Source organism: Pyxicephalus adspersus, chromosome 10 (genome assembly GCF_032062135.1).
Source record: "Pyxicephalus adspersus chromosome 10, UCB_Pads_2.0, whole genome shotgun sequence".
In the NCBI taxonomy this organism is placed as follows: domain Eukaryota; kingdom Metazoa; phylum Chordata; class Amphibia; order Anura; family Pyxicephalidae; genus Pyxicephalus; species Pyxicephalus adspersus.
In genome coordinates this window covers 22,976,278-22,995,190 of record NC_092867.1, presented here as the reverse complement: position 1 = coordinate 22,995,190, position 18,913 = coordinate 22,976,278, and the positions used below count along the sequence as shown (strand labels likewise).

Genomic DNA, 18,913 nt, shown 5'->3' with positions numbered 1-18,913 from the left:
GCAAACTCTAAGCTATTACTCAAAATACTCCATAGTACTGCCTTTTTCTCTATCTCTAGCTACAGGAAAGATTATTTAAAATAGCAAAAGGGAGGAGCAAAGGAGCTGAGTCAGCACAAAGACTAATTATACATCCAGGAAGATGTGTCCCGATTTAAGGGAAGGGCTGTGCTAAGAAATCGACTGTATGGGCCAAATTTAATAAAGCTCTCCGAGGCTGGAGAGGAAACACTTTCATCTGTGAACTTGGGTGATCCAGCCACACTAGAACGGATGTCCTAGAGTCCCTTGCTATTTTTTTTGGATAATCCAGGTTCACTGATGAAAGTGTATGCAGTTTTGGAGAGCTTTAATAAATCAGGTCTAATATGAGAGGAAGCTACTAGTAGGTCCAATAGCACATTGCAAGTAAAAAAAAAAATTATGGAAAGCAAATACATATGTAAACTGCTTGATCTGTCTGTGATTTTACTTGCAGTCTTTTAAAGTTAGTTTAAAAAATTCCTTTTTATGACCATATTATCAGCAAAGTGTGGGGCTTGCCATTACTGATCATATCAATTTTATAAGGACAGTGATGACAGCTGCTATAATTTTCTCATGCCACTTTATGTACACACATGAATAATTTTTGCTTGAAGTAAGCATTTTTAAAAATGTTTTAAAAAGAAAAAATACTGTATGAAAATGAGAGCAGGCCTATTTTCTTACGTATACAGAAACTGTTACCTGCATAGCTAAGTTCTACACAGCCCTATACAGGTAGTCCCAGAGTTAAGGACATCTGACATATGGATGACTCCTAGATACAAACGAACGGGCTTCCCTGCTCACTTTTGTGGAGGCTTGATGGGGGAAGGGAGCGGTTCACATGATCTTATGAGCTGAGCATATCTGTAACACCTTGTAAGTCTTTAATGGCCAACTCAACAACATTGGGAGAAACTCTGCAATTGTTTCTTTTATGCATATCTAAGCACAGCTTGCTCCAAGTTAACATCTGTCCTATATGCATTTATTAAAATAATCTACCTGTTCTGACTTACATACAAATTCAACTTAAGAACAAACCTACAGTCCCTATCTTGTATGTAACCCGGGGACTACCTGTAAATCTACTTTGTCTCAAATCTACTTCATCTACATCTGTGCATCAGATGAACCTACAGATCACACAATACAGTCATGTGAAAACCAAAGTACACTCTCTTTTAGTTCCAAGGTTTTATGTATTAGGACACAAATTATCTGGTCTGGTAGCAGATTTAAATCTAGTCTCAGGTGTAAAAACAAAACAGATTCTGCTGTATCATTATTTATTTAACCACAAATAAGCCAAAATATAGAAGCCATATGTAAAAAACTAAGTACACTCCATAATTCAAAAGCTGGAAGCAGCAATACCCTGAATTCATAGTTTTCTGTATGCCTTTATCAGTCTCATTGTGGAGGAACTACCAGGTCATTATAGCACTTTGATCCTTTTTTAGCCATCCTGTTGTAGATTTTCTGGTGGGTTTGGGATCATTGGGCTGTTTCATGACCCAATCGCAGCCATGCTTTAGCTGTCACACAGATGGCCTCATAATTGGCTGTATACTTGTTGGAGTTAGAATTGTTTGGCCTTATAACGCTTCCCAAATTGATGGGCAGCAACAATTGCTTCTCAAACAATATTGCTGATCTCTTCCCTCATTGTCATTGTGCAACACCCCTGAATGCTCCAGACCAGCAAACTTTCAAAACTTTTGCTTTTAAATATATCTTGTCACACATTGATTCCAATGTATTCCAAACAGAAATAAATCCAAAAGCAATAAACACAATCAAGTTTCGTTGATTCATCTGTGGTTGTTTGTACCTAATTTTAAGGCATGCAAATAACCAGATGAGTTTTCTTTTATTGTTACCTGTTGTTTTAACATTAGAATTAAAAGAGGATGTGTTTTCTTTTTCTCATGACTGTATATTATATAGTATGCAGGCTAAGAACACAGCCCTGTTTTCCTAGATGAACAAAATTAAAAAAGAAACATTATACATTTGGTTATACATCAAATCAAAAAGAGGTACAATTGAGAAAGAAAACGGGGCAAATTTTAAAACAGACTTTCCCTCTAAAGGGAAGACATTTCAAAGCTATGACTTGGTTGTGTTACCATGTGTGCATATTTCCAAGCTCGTGGCCCAAGGGTAGAAGAAACCACCCGCCTGAGAATAAATGAAGCAGGAAGAACAGTGAAGGAAGAGGAAAGAGTCAGAATCCATTTTCCTGAGACCCTCCTCTTTGAATTTATAGCACTGGGGTAAGAAAGTAATAATACACCAATTAAAGCCTAATATGCACCAATAAATGTTATTAAATAAAAAAAAAACAGCTAATGAGCAAAATGCACATAAAAACTTGGAATAATTACACACATATCTGTTTTTTTCCTTTATAGTATTAATGTTATTCACCAGGATTTTTTTCTAAATAGCTTAATGGTGTGTGTAGGGTGTATCTAACCAGTTTTGGGGTATATAATATATCTTCCCCAGTTATGCGTAATCCAAACAGAAAGAAATCCAAAAGCAATAAACACAGTGACTGGGGTACATTTTAATGCAGACATGGAATTCCATCTGCATTGGACAGAGATGTATTAGGACAGAATGGGACCCTGTGCAAGGTAGTAGCTCTACCTCTCCCCTATCACTTTATTTGGCATTGATAAGCAATCCAATAGGAACAAAATAAAACTCCCTTTATATGGTCTATACAATAATGGTTCCATAGAACAACTGCCTACATCCTCTCTAGTGCAGTAACCAACTGCACGATTTCTCTGGTGTTCTGCAGGAGTAAAATGGTTGTAGATATGCCCCCTGGGTACTTACCAGGTCCTAGCCTGCTTTTAAAGGTTGCCTTGTGAATGATGTGGCTCTGGCCCTAAAACAGACAAAAGACAACCTAATAGCAAAAATGAGATTATAAACATGAAAAGAAGAATCTGATTATTATAAGAATACAAATATATTTCTTAACTCTCACACCTATAAAATAAGGTCCATTGTTATGCATTAAAATATTAGGACTGTTGGCCACCATTTAGGATCACTGGCCACCAGTCAAAATTTCCTTTTTTTGTACCTAATTGTGGGCAGAGTAAGGAAAGTTGATTTGGAATTAGTTACTATGAGACTGAACACACTGTTGCACGTTGAACCTAGGAGTGAATAGGATTTGAGGAGAATCAAACACATAGAACATTATGGACAATGAAATTGATGGAACTAGAAATAGCCTTTGTACTAAACAATTTTATTAGTCTAGAAAGGCTGCATAAAGTTGTATGTCTCTCATCATGTTGACTCAAGGTGTTTTCACATCATTTTCATCACTATATTACAATATAGAACAGATGGCAGTGCTGAACTTCATAAAAAGGCTCCGGACACCATCACAGATTGGAATGGGGGAGCAGTATGCCTGGGCCCCAGTGGATTTGGTCTGTCTTCTCCTGCCTCACTTCGGGTTTTCCAACCATTCTTCACGGAGCTCACACTCCCATACTCCGTAGTGCGGGAAGAAATATTTACCCTAAAAGCTTCAACATTTAACTACATGAAGCAGCCTATGAAGGTAAACAAAACTGAGAAAAAGAATGTGGCCATGTAAAAACTTATGTACAGACATATAACAAATGTTGGAACGAATGATCAGCGATATGCAAACATACTGCATAAACAATTGTACACATGAAGTAATGATTCGATTGTTAACAGGCCATGGCAGATGACTGTACAGACAGCAGATGGGATCGATAAGAGATTGGGTAGTGATGTAAAAGTAGAAATGACATGCAGGAAACAAGACAGAAGAAATGCAAGCTAAAAAAAGAAATAGTTAATTTATCTGTTTTTACATAATTCAAAGGGAGCATTAATAATTATTTAGGGGATCAAACTTTTCATGTTCAGCTACTGTTTTCGTTTAATATGTGACCTAAAGTGCTTAAATTCCCCAACTGTATACATGCTGGATAACACCACCAGGATGGTCATATGTTTTAACTCAGAATCCTCATTCGTTGTTATCATTTGTTACAAGATGACTATGAAAAAAAAAATCTTTCAAACATTGTTTGTTTTAAACAATATTTACCTAGCTTGTGTACGAGGCTTAAAATATAATACCCCCCCCCCCCCAAGTGGTTTGTTTCAAGCAGTAATAGAAGCTTTTAGAAATTTGCTACCTCAACTGAATGTTTGCTCAACCCCTTGAAACTATAACCAAGTGTGTATACAGCTCCAACAGATCAATATCTAATTTTGATTTTAGAGTTCAGCAAGAGACAAAATCCAAATGATCATGTTGGTCTTTACACATCAGAAATAAACCAATAATGCTGTGCTGTGCTTTAACTATATAAAAATAATGCTACTTTTTAGCCTGATGGCAGATATCCGATCAGATATCATCTTAATTCGTGTATAAATTGTATGACTTATGCAAACATAAGCAAAGCTGAGCAATCATATGACAAGCCTGAGAAACAAAAATTGGTTTTTACCCAAGGCCTGATAGTTGTTGCCCTGGCAATTGGTAAGCCATACTATAACCTGAAACTATTCTTATGTATACAATATGCACATATAATCAAAATTTGGATGGATTTAGGTCTGGTTTGAATTGCCACAGCCTTTCAAAAACAAGAAACAGTTTCTTGGAATTCTTGACCAGATTTCACGTTATTCACAACCCAGGAGAACCTTCCATGTTATGCAAAGACACTAACTGTGCGCTTTCTTAGTATGAAATCAGATTCCCTATCTAACACCACTACAATGCCACATCTAAAATGCAAAACACAGAATCAAAATAATACCACAAAAGAAGAAAGTGTAGGGCAACAGCTCAGTTTACATCGAAAACACTCCAGAAAACAAGTATTTTTTAAATGATGGCAGACTTTTTATTTTAGCATGGGGACAATTGGAATACTTTTTTATTGTTTTGCTTTATTATTGCATCTCAATCATAGCAACAATTCAATAGATCTACAACAACAACTTTTATTGTCAGTGGTTAAATAGTTCACAAGCCTGCTATATAAAATATTTTTTTTCCAGATTCAGACCACACTGTCCATTACTAGTGACCTAGAAGAGATGCCATGTGAAGACTGTCAGCACAGCGGCTGCCTAGGAGCGGATGAAAGTATAACCTTTTTATGGAAACTTAAAGCCAAAATCCTGGGTAAGTCATCTCAAAGATCCTGGTTAAACCTAGATGTATGTGTTACTCTTCCAATGTACAGAGCAGCCTTTCTTGGCCTCTTTAACATGGGGACCATTGAAATAACTATCAGTTCTTTATGGAATCCCTGCTATAATTACTAAATCCACAGCTCACAGTGTATTAGCTTGAAAATCAAAAGAAAGAAGGTTTCCTACATTGGTGGCCAGTAGGAAGAATGCCACCCTTACAGATACCCAAAATAGCATTGCTGTCAGTTATCCTGACCTGAGGTATGTAAACTGTTCATTGTTCAAGGAACCCCTAGCAACTCTTGGAGCAACATTGGAGAAACACTGCTACAACATGTCATGGACTTTATGGTAGAACATCTTAAATTCTCAGCCAAATCATAACAACTCATTACAATTGACAATATACAAAGGTGAAGTGGGGTTTCCTTGCTGTGTTTACCCTTTTGCAGTTAGCAGGTCTCACTTCCAACAATAGGATTACATTTCTTACCCTGTACCCTTTGCAATGCACCTTGTCATACTCTTAAACCCTGCAAAAATAAAAAGAACTTCTTCTGCAATTAAATGCTCATAAATTGCACTTCTAAACTTATACATTTTTTCTATAGGTTACATTACTGCAATTTTTACTTATTTTGCATTAATAATTTTTTGACCTAAGTTAGCTAAAAAAAAAAAAAAAAACAGCACAGGTGGGTGAACTAGTACTTTAAACCATTCACTGCAAAATATGTGGTAGGCCCACCCATGCACTTTACTCTGCATTTTAGGAAAGGCTTACACGTCGTCACACATGTTCTGTCTGTAATTTCTGTAAAACTTACCTATCCAATCCTTGCTACCCCCCCCCCCCCTCTCCACCACACAAAAAAGAGTAGAGAAAAAAAGCTTGCTCTAAGTTTACTGTACGGAGCACTGCAGGGTTCTCACAGTGTGAATTAAATGGTGCAGCAATTTAACTCACCTAATTTCCTGACCATCTATCTTGACCGACCATCATCATCCAGCCCTTTCTTCAACAGAATGAGTACCCCTGGTCTTTCCCTTTCATTTATTAGAATGTAAGCTTAACATCATAGGTTGGCATTAAACGGGGTGGTGTGCTCACAAATGCAGCCTGCCTATGAATGGCCACTCCTATAGGTAAACTAGGCTGTTTGAAGAGTGTCTGGTGAGAACACACACCACCAAAGCATTGTATGTACATTGTATATTGTGGCATGGTGAAGAATAATTACAGTGTTATTCTGAACCCAGACTTTTCCCCAGGAACTCCTTGATAATAATTGTTAATGTATTTGACTATAATTGTCTGTAGTTTGAAAAAAAATGCTGTTACATGCTTTGCTATGCCCATGTACTCCTATATGAATATCTTACGCATGTTTTCATGCAAGGACTAGAATAAACTGGAGTACAGTGTTTGTAAAATACTAATAATTATTCTTAGAAAAGAAACGCTAGAACAAAAAAAATGAAGAATTGGCAACATAATATGTATTAGTTTTATACACATTAACAGTTTAAGTTATCAATACAAAGCAAGAAACAAACAATGGTTCCCTAATTGCAGTGAATAGGTCCAGCCCCAATTCTAGATTTGGGGTGTTGACCAAGGACTATACATTAAACTTCCTAAACATATCATCTAAGATTGGGGCTGAACCTATTTACTACAATTGTGGAACCATTGTTTATATTAATTGCTTTGTACTTTGTGATTTTAAGAAATATGTTATGGAGTGAAGCCAATCTACTTCCTTAGTCATTCAATTTTGTAGAAAACTGTAAATGATGTTTGTGTCACAAAGAACAACTTATAGTCATTGTTAATAGGTATTTTGCCTCTCTCTAGGACATGTAAACATCACTGTGAAAACTGAGGCTCTGGACACAAAAGAATTCTGCAAAAATGAAATTCCGATTGTCCCTAAGCAAGGAAGCACAGATACAATTGTTAAGTCTTTACTTGTTCAGGTTAGTATGTATCAGACAAAAATTATTCTGTAATACATTTTTTTTTGTGGTCACTGGTATACAAAGTTCACAGAGGTTGCTTGTGTTGCTGAATTCCTATATCCACAGTACAAGAATCCTCATACAGAGTATCTACATCTTCTTTACTTATTTGAATTCCCTAAATACAATAAAAATGTATAAACATAAACAAGGCAGTTAATGTGACATTCACTGAAACAATCCCCAGGGAAGAATCTTCTATATCTATGAGTTTCAATGGCAATAATTGGTTTTCCACCATGAGGATTCAGTGAATGCCAGATTCACTGATTTATAAATAGACTCCAACGTTTTCAAGTCTTATGAAAATGAAGCATAATCATGCAGGGGTTTCCTCTTCTCTTTGCCATCTAAAACAACACCCTTTTTACTACCACCATGATGAGTCATGACCTTAATAATAATTGCCCCACTGTCATAATGACTACCTTAGTTACACATGTAGACACATTGATAAAAGAAAATGTTGAATACAAGGCACTACTGAACTCTCTCTTCGGAGACAGGCAACAAGCAGCTATGGGAAATGGCTAGGAACCTAAGACCTAGTACACATTGGGCTGATTACTACTTCCAATACCATAATTGTCTTTGGATTGCTTGGGAATCTGATTGGTAGCAGATCTGTGTGTGTAGTAGGTCTTATCAAATGACGTGCCTAAAGGGCATCACTTGAAACAAGGTAATCATCTAATCTCAAGGCAAAGCAGTCCTTTTTTTTACACAAAGACATGCAGTACAGAAAAGCATAAAATATGGTGTAAATGCAAAAATATGCATAGTTATGGTGAAAAATGACTATATAATAACATTTTCTTAATGTAAAAATAATAATTATGCAGACAGAATAAAAACTGACAACATATCTATTGTGCCACTGATATAATTTGTGCCAATTGATAATATTGATGAGTTAAATTTGAAGTGTACAAAGACAGATGATATGGAGACTTGCGAGTAAAATTAAAGACAAATAAAACAATGCAATAACAAAGAATTAAATATAAAAAAAGAAATACTTAGCTCAGAAGTCAGTTGCATTCGGCCAAGGAGTTCCCCAATATTATTGGCTTGGATGATGAAATGTTGCATGCAGTAAGTTCTGGTTGAGACTCCAGGATAGAAGTAGAGTTGTGTTTTAAATTTACCAGTACTGACCAATGATCATCCTTTAACCAGAATTTGACCTAAAATAGATGCCAATAAAAGGATGAATTTCATTCCTTATTCGAATGACTTAATGAAATGTATACATATGTTAGTATAAGTTAACAAAACATTATTGTTGGTGAGACATTATTAATAATAAATAAAACTGTACTAACCCAACAATACTATACTTCTTATTATTATGTTTATCCCTACAGCCTGGAGGTATCCTACAGGATAAATCATTTAGCTCTTTGATGTGCATAGAAGACGGTAAAGGTAAGGAATATCAGCAAAGATTTGTGTTACCCATAACAATAATTCTGAAGGTGGCTGTTCTTTTCTAAACTGAAGTTATCGGATGAATTCATATTGGTTACTATCGAGTAAGAAAGATGTGTTGTGTTCAGTTTGACAAATATTGTACATCCTCGGTATCAGGAAATAGATAATGGCTTTGAACAACTATGTGTTGATGGCATTTATATTTACAGCTCAATGTAATTGTTTGTCAGTAGAATAATTACCACTTAAAGTTCTGTATCTAAAGGGAAATCGACCATCATCTCCACACTGTATCATATTATTCTAAAAAATCCAAAAGGGTTAGCAGAATAATGCCATGCTATTGCATAAGCAGAGGTAAATGGACTTTAAATGAAGAGATGTCCATTAGAAGCTTCATGAGATGTAAAATTGTAAATGAAATCTTCCAAATCAGTTTTTATTGTTACCCCTTTGTAACCCCTATTATATAAAGGTGAAATTGATAGTTTTTGAATATCTTGTAACCCTTAGAATATATGGGTAATATTGATTGTTTATTGAATATAATTTTATGACAGACAATTCAAAGACTGAGGAGTTCACTCTGAAGGTTCCAGAGAATATTTTAGAGAATTCTGAGAGAGCACATATCACAGTACTGGGTAAGATTTATGAGATTCTATAAACATTTCACCTACCTACTGTTAAAAATATATATATTTTTTTATCGTGATTTACTCTAAAATGATGCAGTATTCTTTAGATTGCAATGGATCCTCATCATAAGCCAAATCCAATCACTTTCTTATTTAATACAGGCGATATAATGGGCACAGCAATGCAGAACTTGGACAGTCTTCTGGCCATGCCATATGGGTGTGGGGAGCAGAACATGGTGCTCTTTGCTCCCAATATCTTTATTCTTCAGTATCTAGAGAAGACTCATCAGCTCACCGATGAGATCAAGAGCAAAGCTATCAGGTTCCTTGAGAGCGGTAAGACATATTAAACCAGGCTACTCATTACTAACTTTATATCTACTTTTCTGCATATTAACTAATGCTTGTGGTAAAACTTAAATTGTGTTCAGAAAAAAAATAGTCTCCAAGAATTTCTTTAGTGCATAATTCTACTTTTATCTGAAGTATGACTTTTCCCAAACACACTAGAGATATAATGGGAAGATCTGCTTTATCTTATTTCTTATCTTCCCTGAGAACTTCAGTATTATAATCACAAAATAATTATCATCTGCATCTCTTACGAGAGTCCAGGTTAACTAAAGGTGCGTACACACTTCCAATTTTTATCGTTCAAAACGAACGACGAACGATCGATTGGGCAAAAAATCGTTTGTAAAAAAGTAACCAACGACGCCGACGAACGAGGAAAGTCGTTGGAAACGAACGACCGGACCGGCGGATCGGATTGGACGACGATCGTTGAAAATCGTTCGTGTGTATGGTCGTTCGTTGATCGTCCATGGGCTGAGCATGCGTAATGAACGAACGTTCGTTCACTTTCCTGTCGTGCACATAGTTCCTCTATCGCTCAAACGATCGTATCTATTGTGTGTACAATATCTACGTACGATCGTGTCGTTATCTCTATGTGCAGGATTGGTGCTATACGATCGTTTGTAGATATCGTGCAGGATCGTTCGTCGTTCGTTTTCCAACGATAATAATTGGAAGTGTGTACGTAGCTTAACTTAATTTAAGAAAGGTTTTACGTATATTACTATCAGAGCTGAGACAAGGTGCTTTGCCATGCATGGAGAAGAGGCTCATATGCACCCTCCCCCATGCCACAATTTTGAAAATAAAAAATGTATTACAGTTTCCAACACATTTGTCTGATTTATTAAAGCTCTCTAAGACTGAAGAAGATAGACTTTTTTTGCAGAACCTGGGGGATCCAGTACCTGGAATGTCTTTTCTCAAACTCATTTGAATGGGTAGCTGTCACACCTATATTTGAGAGGAGTGTACCAGGTATAAAAAATTTGGTGGTCCGTGGCTCTGTGGGGCGTGGCTCTGTGTTTAGCAAGCAGGTCTGAGCCTGCAATGGGGGAATGAGTAGGTTCTGGCATCATGATGTCACTCTGGGGTAAGTTTCTTCCACTTTAAATGACACACTGCTCCCCACAAATGCACGGTCCGGAGAATGGACCAGCACTCACCTTTACTACACGCCAACCAAAATAAATTTATGAATTTAGTGGTCCGTAAGGTCTGAAAGGTTGGAGACCTCTGACATAGGGAAAGCCGCTATATCCCAAATAAATATTTTTACGAGCTACAGTGCAAGCAGAAATGCAGGGCCTAAGACCTCTCTGGCAATATCTGTATTGACAATTTCATCTATGTATAAAGTTTTCTATGAATATATATATATTTTTTTAAAAGGACTTCAGCGACAGTTAACATACAAACGCAATGATGGGTCATACAGTGCTTTCGGACAGAATGATCCAGAGGGAAACACATGGTAGGTGCATTTATCTGCTGAATATTTGCCTTTAACCTGGTAATCCAGAAAAAATATGTTCTGGAAGTAAAGAGATTTACTGTACCTTTCATGTTCTTATTGTTGTCTGTTTGTGTGAGCAGGCTGCCTTACTTATAATCAACTTGGTCCCACAGTAAACATGGGTACATTGCTGCTGTAATGAGTTAGGGTTCCTAAATATTTTGCATTGTGCTTGGCAAAATAGTCAAGAGCCTTTTTAAATATATCGTGTTAATGGAGGCTCCAAAGTAGGACTGGTCATTGAGCAGCCTGTATAAACACATATTCACACATATAAGAGAATAAGGCTTTGACATTGAACTACATTCCATTTTTACATGACTAGAGTAGACCCAAAGCCTCCCCACCAGACCACCCCTTGGCTGGTCAGTCCCCCTTGCCCCCTGGTATGTCATGGATATAATTTGTGACAGTTTATGCAAATATTGATGGGTTGAATTTGAAGTGTACAAAGAGAGATAACACAAAGACTTGAACGATTATACTATTTATTAATAAGATAGATAGACAAAACAATGCAATACTGTAATAACAATTAATAAGCTGTAACAAAAGATACTTAGCTGCGCAAGAAAACTGAATTCACCCAAAGATTCTGCTGGAAATCAAAAACTTGGCAGATGATCTCATCCAGCTAGTTCTGGTCAAGACTAGTTCATTCGGTATGGCACTGTGTTTTTTAACTACTCAGGAAGGAACTAAGACAATGGCCAGTGTTTGACCAGTACTGACCCATAATCATCCTTAAACCAGTATTTTACCTTATAAGAATACCAGTTAAAGGGTATGCTGCATTCCTTTAGGATGACCTCATATATGGTATACATATACCAGTATATACTAGTGAAGCATTATTGTTGGTGAGACATGACTGACATTAAATAAATTGTGCTAACCCAACACCCCCTAATAACTGCACATACACATCCATTTTTGGAACAAAATTGGCTGGAACAGCTGTTTTTTTTTAAAAACACATTCTTCACATAATATCCAAAACAGTTTTTCACATTTATTTTACATATTATAAATACAACATAAATATCAAAAATTGCCGATAAATTATCCCAACCTATTAAACCTAACATGACTTCTTGTGGCTGCTGTTCCTTGAAGGCCTCCAAACACCAAAATATCTGCAAATGTCTGCAAAAAAAGGCTGCAATAGCTTGATATCTTGGGTCTTAGCCACCAAACCCTTGCCCAGATACCCTCACCGGCCTAAAAAGAGTTGCCTAATTACCAACCCTTTTTAAAACTCAAAAGAGACCCATACCACAGACAGGTTCTCCACACTCCACAGCACCTCCAAACCTCCAGAAACCTCCTCCAAACCAGCACCTCGCTGCCTTCCAGAAAGCCAGGCACCAATCCAGACAAGACAAAAACAAGCCATGTCCTACTAACCAAACTCAATCAATTTTTTCAGTGTGCTAAAATGCAATTATAGCTCTTTGATCAGTTGCTATAGTTGCCTGTAAATGCTGTTTATTGTACAAATCTCCACAGGTTAACTGGATTTGTGGTGAAGTCCTTCAGCAAATCACGACCTTACATATTCATAGATGAAAGTCACCTCAAACACTCTATTACCTGGCTGAAGAACAACCGTAATGAGTCGGGGTGCTTCCGCAGCGTGGGAAGACTTTTCCACAATGCATTGAAGGTAAACACTCTACAGCTGGCAATGCCCAAAGGGAAAATCACAGAGATCACAATTTGTCATGTTTATGTACAGGAGACTAAAGCTACGTACACACTTCCAATTATTATCGTTGGTAAACGAACGACGAACGATCCTGCACGATATCTGCGAACGATCGTATAGCACCGATCCTGCACATAGAGATAACGACACGATCGTTCGTAGATATTGTACACACAATAGATGCGATCGTTTGAACGATACAGGAAGTTACGTGCACCACAGGAACGTTCGTTCATCACGCATGCTTAGACCATGGACGATCAATGAACGATCGTACACACGAACGATGGTCAACGATCGTCGTCCAATCCGGGCCGCCGGTCCGTTCGTTCATTTCCAACGACTTTCCTCGTTCGTCGGCGTCGTTGGTTACTTTTTTTACGAACGATTTTTGCCCAATCGATCGTTCGTCGTTCGTTCGTCGTTCATTTTGAACGATAAAAATTGGAAGTGTGTACGCAGCTTTAATCTTCAATGAGGTCACTTAGTGTACAACTCAAACAACTTCCCAATCATATACCCAGGTTATTACTTACAAAGGTACATTAAAGGCCAGGTGTTAGGTATCTTATAATCCAAAGCCTATCTCCATTTTAGGATTTTAAAATATGGTAATCATTCATAAAAGTGTGAAAGTAAGGATCATATCGGCTGATCTCCACTTTTAAGAATTGGGTAATCACAATAATGCCTTTTTTCACTGTAGCAGAAAAAACAGCAGTTTATGGGGCTCAGTATATTCGCCATCTTTATAAATGTGCCCCTAACTGTTTATCTTTTAAAGGCATAATATGCTTTTTGTTACAGGGAGGTTTGGAAGATGATACGGCTTTATCTGCTTATATTATAGTTGCACTGCTGGAAGCTGGTCTAACTGTTGAAGTAAGTAATACAATGGGTGTGATTAATGTATTGACTTAGTTTACTGTTAAAGGTAAGGTTGTGAGAATTTGCCTGATATCTAAGAAGAGTATGTATACTGATACAAAGAAAACCAATAATGTACAAAGGGACCATATTTTGCAAATTTTATGAGACAAATTTTATTTATTAAAGTAACAGTAACCAGTAAGAATCCATAACTCACTAATTTATGGTAGAATTTTACTGAAAAAGAATAAGGTGTTCTAAAGTCAAAATGTTCATCATTCCCATCTTAGATATGCGGTTGGCACAGAGGAATTGTGCAGTGCTGTCTTTCTATTATTATTATTATTATTATTAATATTATTATTATTATTATTATTATTATTAAACAGGATTTATTTAGTGCCAACATATTACACAGAGCTTTACATTAAATAGGATGTTTAAAACGCATCTCATACTTAGGTCATCAAAATTCCCATGACTTTAATTGAGCGGTGTACGTGGCAATTATGAGACTGAGTTTTCCCTTCTATGCATTGCCCTGTCTCTTTGTAGGATAATCAGTAAAGGTTATGTCCTTTGAAGTGCAGGTAACACAGGCCAAATGCAACCTTTTCCTGTCAAATTACATTTACCAGTGAAATGATCACATTTTTGTTTGCAGATATATTTTAATGCAGTCTACCTAATAGGGCGCTTTTAAGACACAGAATTGTTGAGGTATGTAACACTGAGGAGATAAGGTGGAGAACCCTGACCCAATATTCTTACACCACTGGGCAGGACCACCTCCTATTCTCCATGTTGCCCAAGCAACCCCAGAAACAGAGGTCCAAGGGACCCGGGAAGTACTGAGCAAACTTGGTCGGCACTGGATACCATCACAACATAACTTTGTAGTTCTGCTCAACCAGTCCCACATTAAGTGAGATTGGTGAAATTGGTGGGAATGAAATTATAATGTATGCATAATTGCAGGATCCTCTGGTGAGGGACTCTATGGCCTGTCTACAGAAGGAATCCGCGGATGTGACCAAAGTTTACACCATGGCTCTGATGGCATACGCCTTTACACTGGCAGGAGAAAATAAACTAAGAAATGACTTAATGAAAAAATTAGAAGAAAAAGCTGTGAAAGGCGGTGAGTTATACTTTTATTATATTGTATATAATTTATTGATGAATAGAAAGTTTACTTCATACACACACAAATATATATATATATATATATATATATATATTAGTCAACAGGTTTTCAGTTTGCTGCAAACTTTACAAAGCTTCTATAGCATGTAGAGGGGAGTTAGGCAGCCTTTATGCCTAGTGCTAAATAGCAAGTAAGACCAAAAGTTAATACATCTATATGGACATCTAGTCACATAGCTTTCTTATTTGAATTGATCTACAGATGGACAGATTCATTGGAAACGTGATTCTACTCCTCCCAAGCAAGATTCATACTGGCACCGAGCTCCATCTGCAGAAGTGGAATTAGCTGCCTATATGCTCCTGGCTCTTATTTCTGGGCCTGAACCAGACATGGATAAAGCTGTACAGGTCGTCAACTGGTTAAGCAAACAGCAGAACCCCTATGGAGGCTTCTCATCTACACAGGTATCTTATAAGGAGATTAGGAAGTCTAATGTCATTATGCAATAATCAAAAGCAAACTAAAGCAAAACTATTAGTGATACCCATAGTAATACTTTTCCATTCTTTCAAAAAAGACAAACCTGATCACTTGAGTTTGCTTTTGTTGACCTTGCAATGGTCTTTTTTGATTAGCCAGAATTTTTTTAAAATAGTATGCCTAAAGTTGGCAGACGCTTGCAAAAATTCAGCTTACAGAAGTATAATTTTAAATTTAGTTTAAAATAGACTTAAACTCTACCATCAGACATAGTATTAAATATCCATTTCCAGTTACATGTGCTGGAATGCCAGTCCACTTAGTGGCGCTGGCTGTCATCTTGTATTCACTCCCGTCCAGGCTCTCCAACCAATCAAAAATTTTGTGTAGTATTTTGTGATTGGATGGTGCTGATGTCATTGGTGTTATTACAGATCAGGCCATCATCACAAGACACAGATAAGACTTCTACATCTCACTGCCCTTTCAGACCACTGAGCAGTATCATCATCATCTTTCACTGTGGAGCCTGTTATCACAATAATCTGTGTTGCCATCCCTGATCTGTGCAGCCTGTTGTCACCCCAATACATGTTGCACCCCACCTGTGGAGACTGTTGTCACTCAACTACAGAGCCAATTGTCACTCTAATCCTTATTGTTACCCTCATTTGTTGTCCCTCTCTCCCATCTATTGAGCCCATTGTCAACCTAATCTGCATTGGAATCCCCTTCTGGGGAGCCTATTGTCACTCCCATCGGTTGTCACCCCCAGCTGTGAATCCTGTTGTCACCCTCATCTGCTGACACCCCCTTCTATGGAGCCCTGTGACCCCAATAAAAAAACCTTATGTGGAGCCTCCCTGTTGTGGAGCTCTGGGGCTGTGCTGACCCCCCACACCCTGCATCAGGCATAGGCAGACAGTGGAGGTGCTGGAGTCACATCATCAAATGACAGAAAAAGAGGATAAAAACCAAATAAACATGCTTTTCTAAACTAATCCCACTGCTCTGATTGATCATCCAGTGTAGCAAATCCCAGCATTCTAAAGGGAAAAAGACACTAAGGTCTTCTCAATCATGTCTTCGATCTCTGCTAATTGCAGAGCAGTTTTATTTATGTTCACCAATGCAAAAGATGAAAGTATACTGTATTTGTAATGGAGATTGCATATCACTGCTCTCACCCTGTTACACTGCATGGGGCAGAATGACCCGGCCCTCATCATGGAGATGTCTCTTTGCCCTAAAATTGTAGGTAGGAGGAAGCTAGAATCTCATTTAGCTTTATGCTTATTAGTCTCCTAGTTGCCTAGATGTTTTCCCCCTATTTCCTATATGGTAAAACTGTTGCCAGCAGGACAGATAATGAGGTTATATTATTATAATAATGTTATTAATAAACACTTTTTTGTATAGTGGCAACATACTATGCTACACTGTGCATTAAATAGGAGTTGCAACTAACAGACAGATAACAGTGACACAGTAGGAGGAGAGGACCCTGCCAAGTAGAGCTTATATCTCTCTAGTGAGGACCCAAATAGCAGTTGCATTTTAACCCAGAACATTTTTTGGATTAACACACTATAAATCTCTTTTATAGGACACAGTGGTGGCTCTTCAGGCCTTGGCCAAATATGCAGAGATGACATACAGTGATAAGGGGGATGTAACAGTCACGGTCACTTCTAAAACAGGATTTTCAGAGAAGTTCCAAGTAGACAACAATAACAGACTCCTCCTCCAGAGGGCGACACTACCAGACATCCCTGGAGACTACTCAGTGACGGCTTCAGGGAGTGGTTGTGTCTTTGTACAGGTGAGTGTTTAATGAGACGTTTACAGATTTTTTAACTTCACAAAAATTTATTGAGTATAAATATAAACCAGCGAATCTAACATTTACCAAACAATCCCTGAAAGTGTTTAAAATGACTATTGATTTACAACCAGTCAATATTTGCCGAAAATACCCCTTCCCTGCTGTATAGTTATGTCTACATGTGTTTGTATTTTTCCCTAAGACATAAGAAGTAATGTCATTATGATAGGTAACATTTATTTATATGAAATCTTGTTTCCTGTTGAATGGCTTGGTGATGCATTTGTATCACCATTACTATAAACATACTGTTCCTGGCTGCCTCTAAAGACTCCTTATTGGGGATCGGAGAGAAATTGGTAATCTATTGGTAGCAGGATGTGTCAGGAAGCCACAGGCACTATTACTACAAACAGGTCTTCATTGAACTGCTTACTATCATTTTAACAAACAAGTTTAACCATCTATTAATTTGTTGCTATAGACAGAAAATGCTGATATTTCCTGGGACACCTTATTAAATATGTTTGAAAAAAATGGGTGCGTCATTGATGACAAAATCACTTTAATGTGAAAGTTGAATGCCAGTATTGTCCACAATATTCTCAAAAGCCTATAAAATATAATAATAACAGTGTCATAGTATAAAAAAGTATAAAAGATAGTATTAAAAAAAAGTCCTAACAGTGTCAATAGATAATCCAAAACTTTGGAAAACATCAAAAGTCCAAACAATATAAGTTTAATAAGTGCAGCAATGATTATATACTGTAAGGAAGGATAGAAGTCACCATCACCTGGAACAGATAAATTGCAATGAAAACATAAATGACCCCAATAAAACTGGTGGTCACCAAAAAGAAATAAAAGGCAATGTCCCTTTCATCATAAAACACACTTACCTGCCTGTTTGCAAAGTTTTCTGAAATGCACACTAATTGATTAGTGTACATATTATCTTTTATACACTGTAAAATATAAAAAATATTACTTTGTTTTTTAGCTATTTTTATTTTTTTGGAAATAAAAATGTTTTCTATTTGCTTAACAGACTGTCCTGAGATACAATATCCCACCACCTAAAACCGAGGCTGTGTTTTCACTTACGGTAAAGACTAGTTCGCAAATTGAATGTACTGGGGAGCCAGTGAGAACTTTTGAAATTGGAATTGTGGTTGCGTAAGTTTTCAGTTACAATGTTTCATGTCATATCATATAACAATCTACATTTTCAAACTATTTTATTTGTGTATATATATAATATATATATATAGTGAGGGGTTACGCTCAGGATCGCCTTTGCTGGGGTCAAAGGACACTTGTCTGGTTCATCCAACTCAGATCATATACCGAGGTATCAGCCTTAAGCTGGTTGCAGCCAGGTTTATTGAAGCCTGCAGATAGAATAACAAAACAGCAAAAAGAAAACCTCGCCTGTCCGGCACTTACCATACATCAGATGTCCCTGTTTATCAGCTGGAGGGCTTCTCCCTATCAGCTCAAAACCAAGCTTGCAGCAACCTTCTACTCACTTTCGAGCTCACTCACCCAGACTGACTTTCTGAGTCTTTCAGCCGAGCTGCCTCACAGTCCACCTGTCTGTGTCTCCAAACAGAGTTCTCTCACACAGTCCACCTGTCTGTGTCTCCAAACAGAG

General features: G+C 37.2%; 1 protein-coding gene across 1 annotated transcript in view; it reads left to right on the top strand.

The window, feature by feature from the left end:
* The window catches only part of LOC140339385 (alpha-2-macroglobulin-like), a 48,564-nt gene that overhangs the window by 24,110 nt on the left and 5,541 nt on the right, over nucleotides 1-18,913 (top strand). Inside the window, exons 18-31 of the mRNA XM_072424087.1 lie at nucleotides 2,180-2,306; nucleotides 3,400-3,625; nucleotides 5,116-5,242; nucleotides 7,112-7,233; nucleotides 8,643-8,703; nucleotides 9,270-9,353; nucleotides 9,510-9,686; nucleotides 11,100-11,181; nucleotides 12,733-12,889; nucleotides 13,739-13,813; nucleotides 14,780-14,942; nucleotides 15,210-15,415; nucleotides 17,038-17,253; nucleotides 18,308-18,435. Coding sequence (XP_072280188.1) covers nucleotides 2,180-2,306; nucleotides 3,400-3,625; nucleotides 5,116-5,242; nucleotides 7,112-7,233; nucleotides 8,643-8,703; nucleotides 9,270-9,353; nucleotides 9,510-9,686; nucleotides 11,100-11,181; nucleotides 12,733-12,889; nucleotides 13,739-13,813; nucleotides 14,780-14,942; nucleotides 15,210-15,415; nucleotides 17,038-17,253; nucleotides 18,308-18,435 — 1,951 coding nt within the window. The remainder of the gene's footprint in view (nucleotides 1-2,179; nucleotides 2,307-3,399; nucleotides 3,626-5,115; nucleotides 5,243-7,111; nucleotides 7,234-8,642; nucleotides 8,704-9,269; nucleotides 9,354-9,509; nucleotides 9,687-11,099; nucleotides 11,182-12,732; nucleotides 12,890-13,738; nucleotides 13,814-14,779; nucleotides 14,943-15,209; nucleotides 15,416-17,037; nucleotides 17,254-18,307; nucleotides 18,436-18,913) is intronic.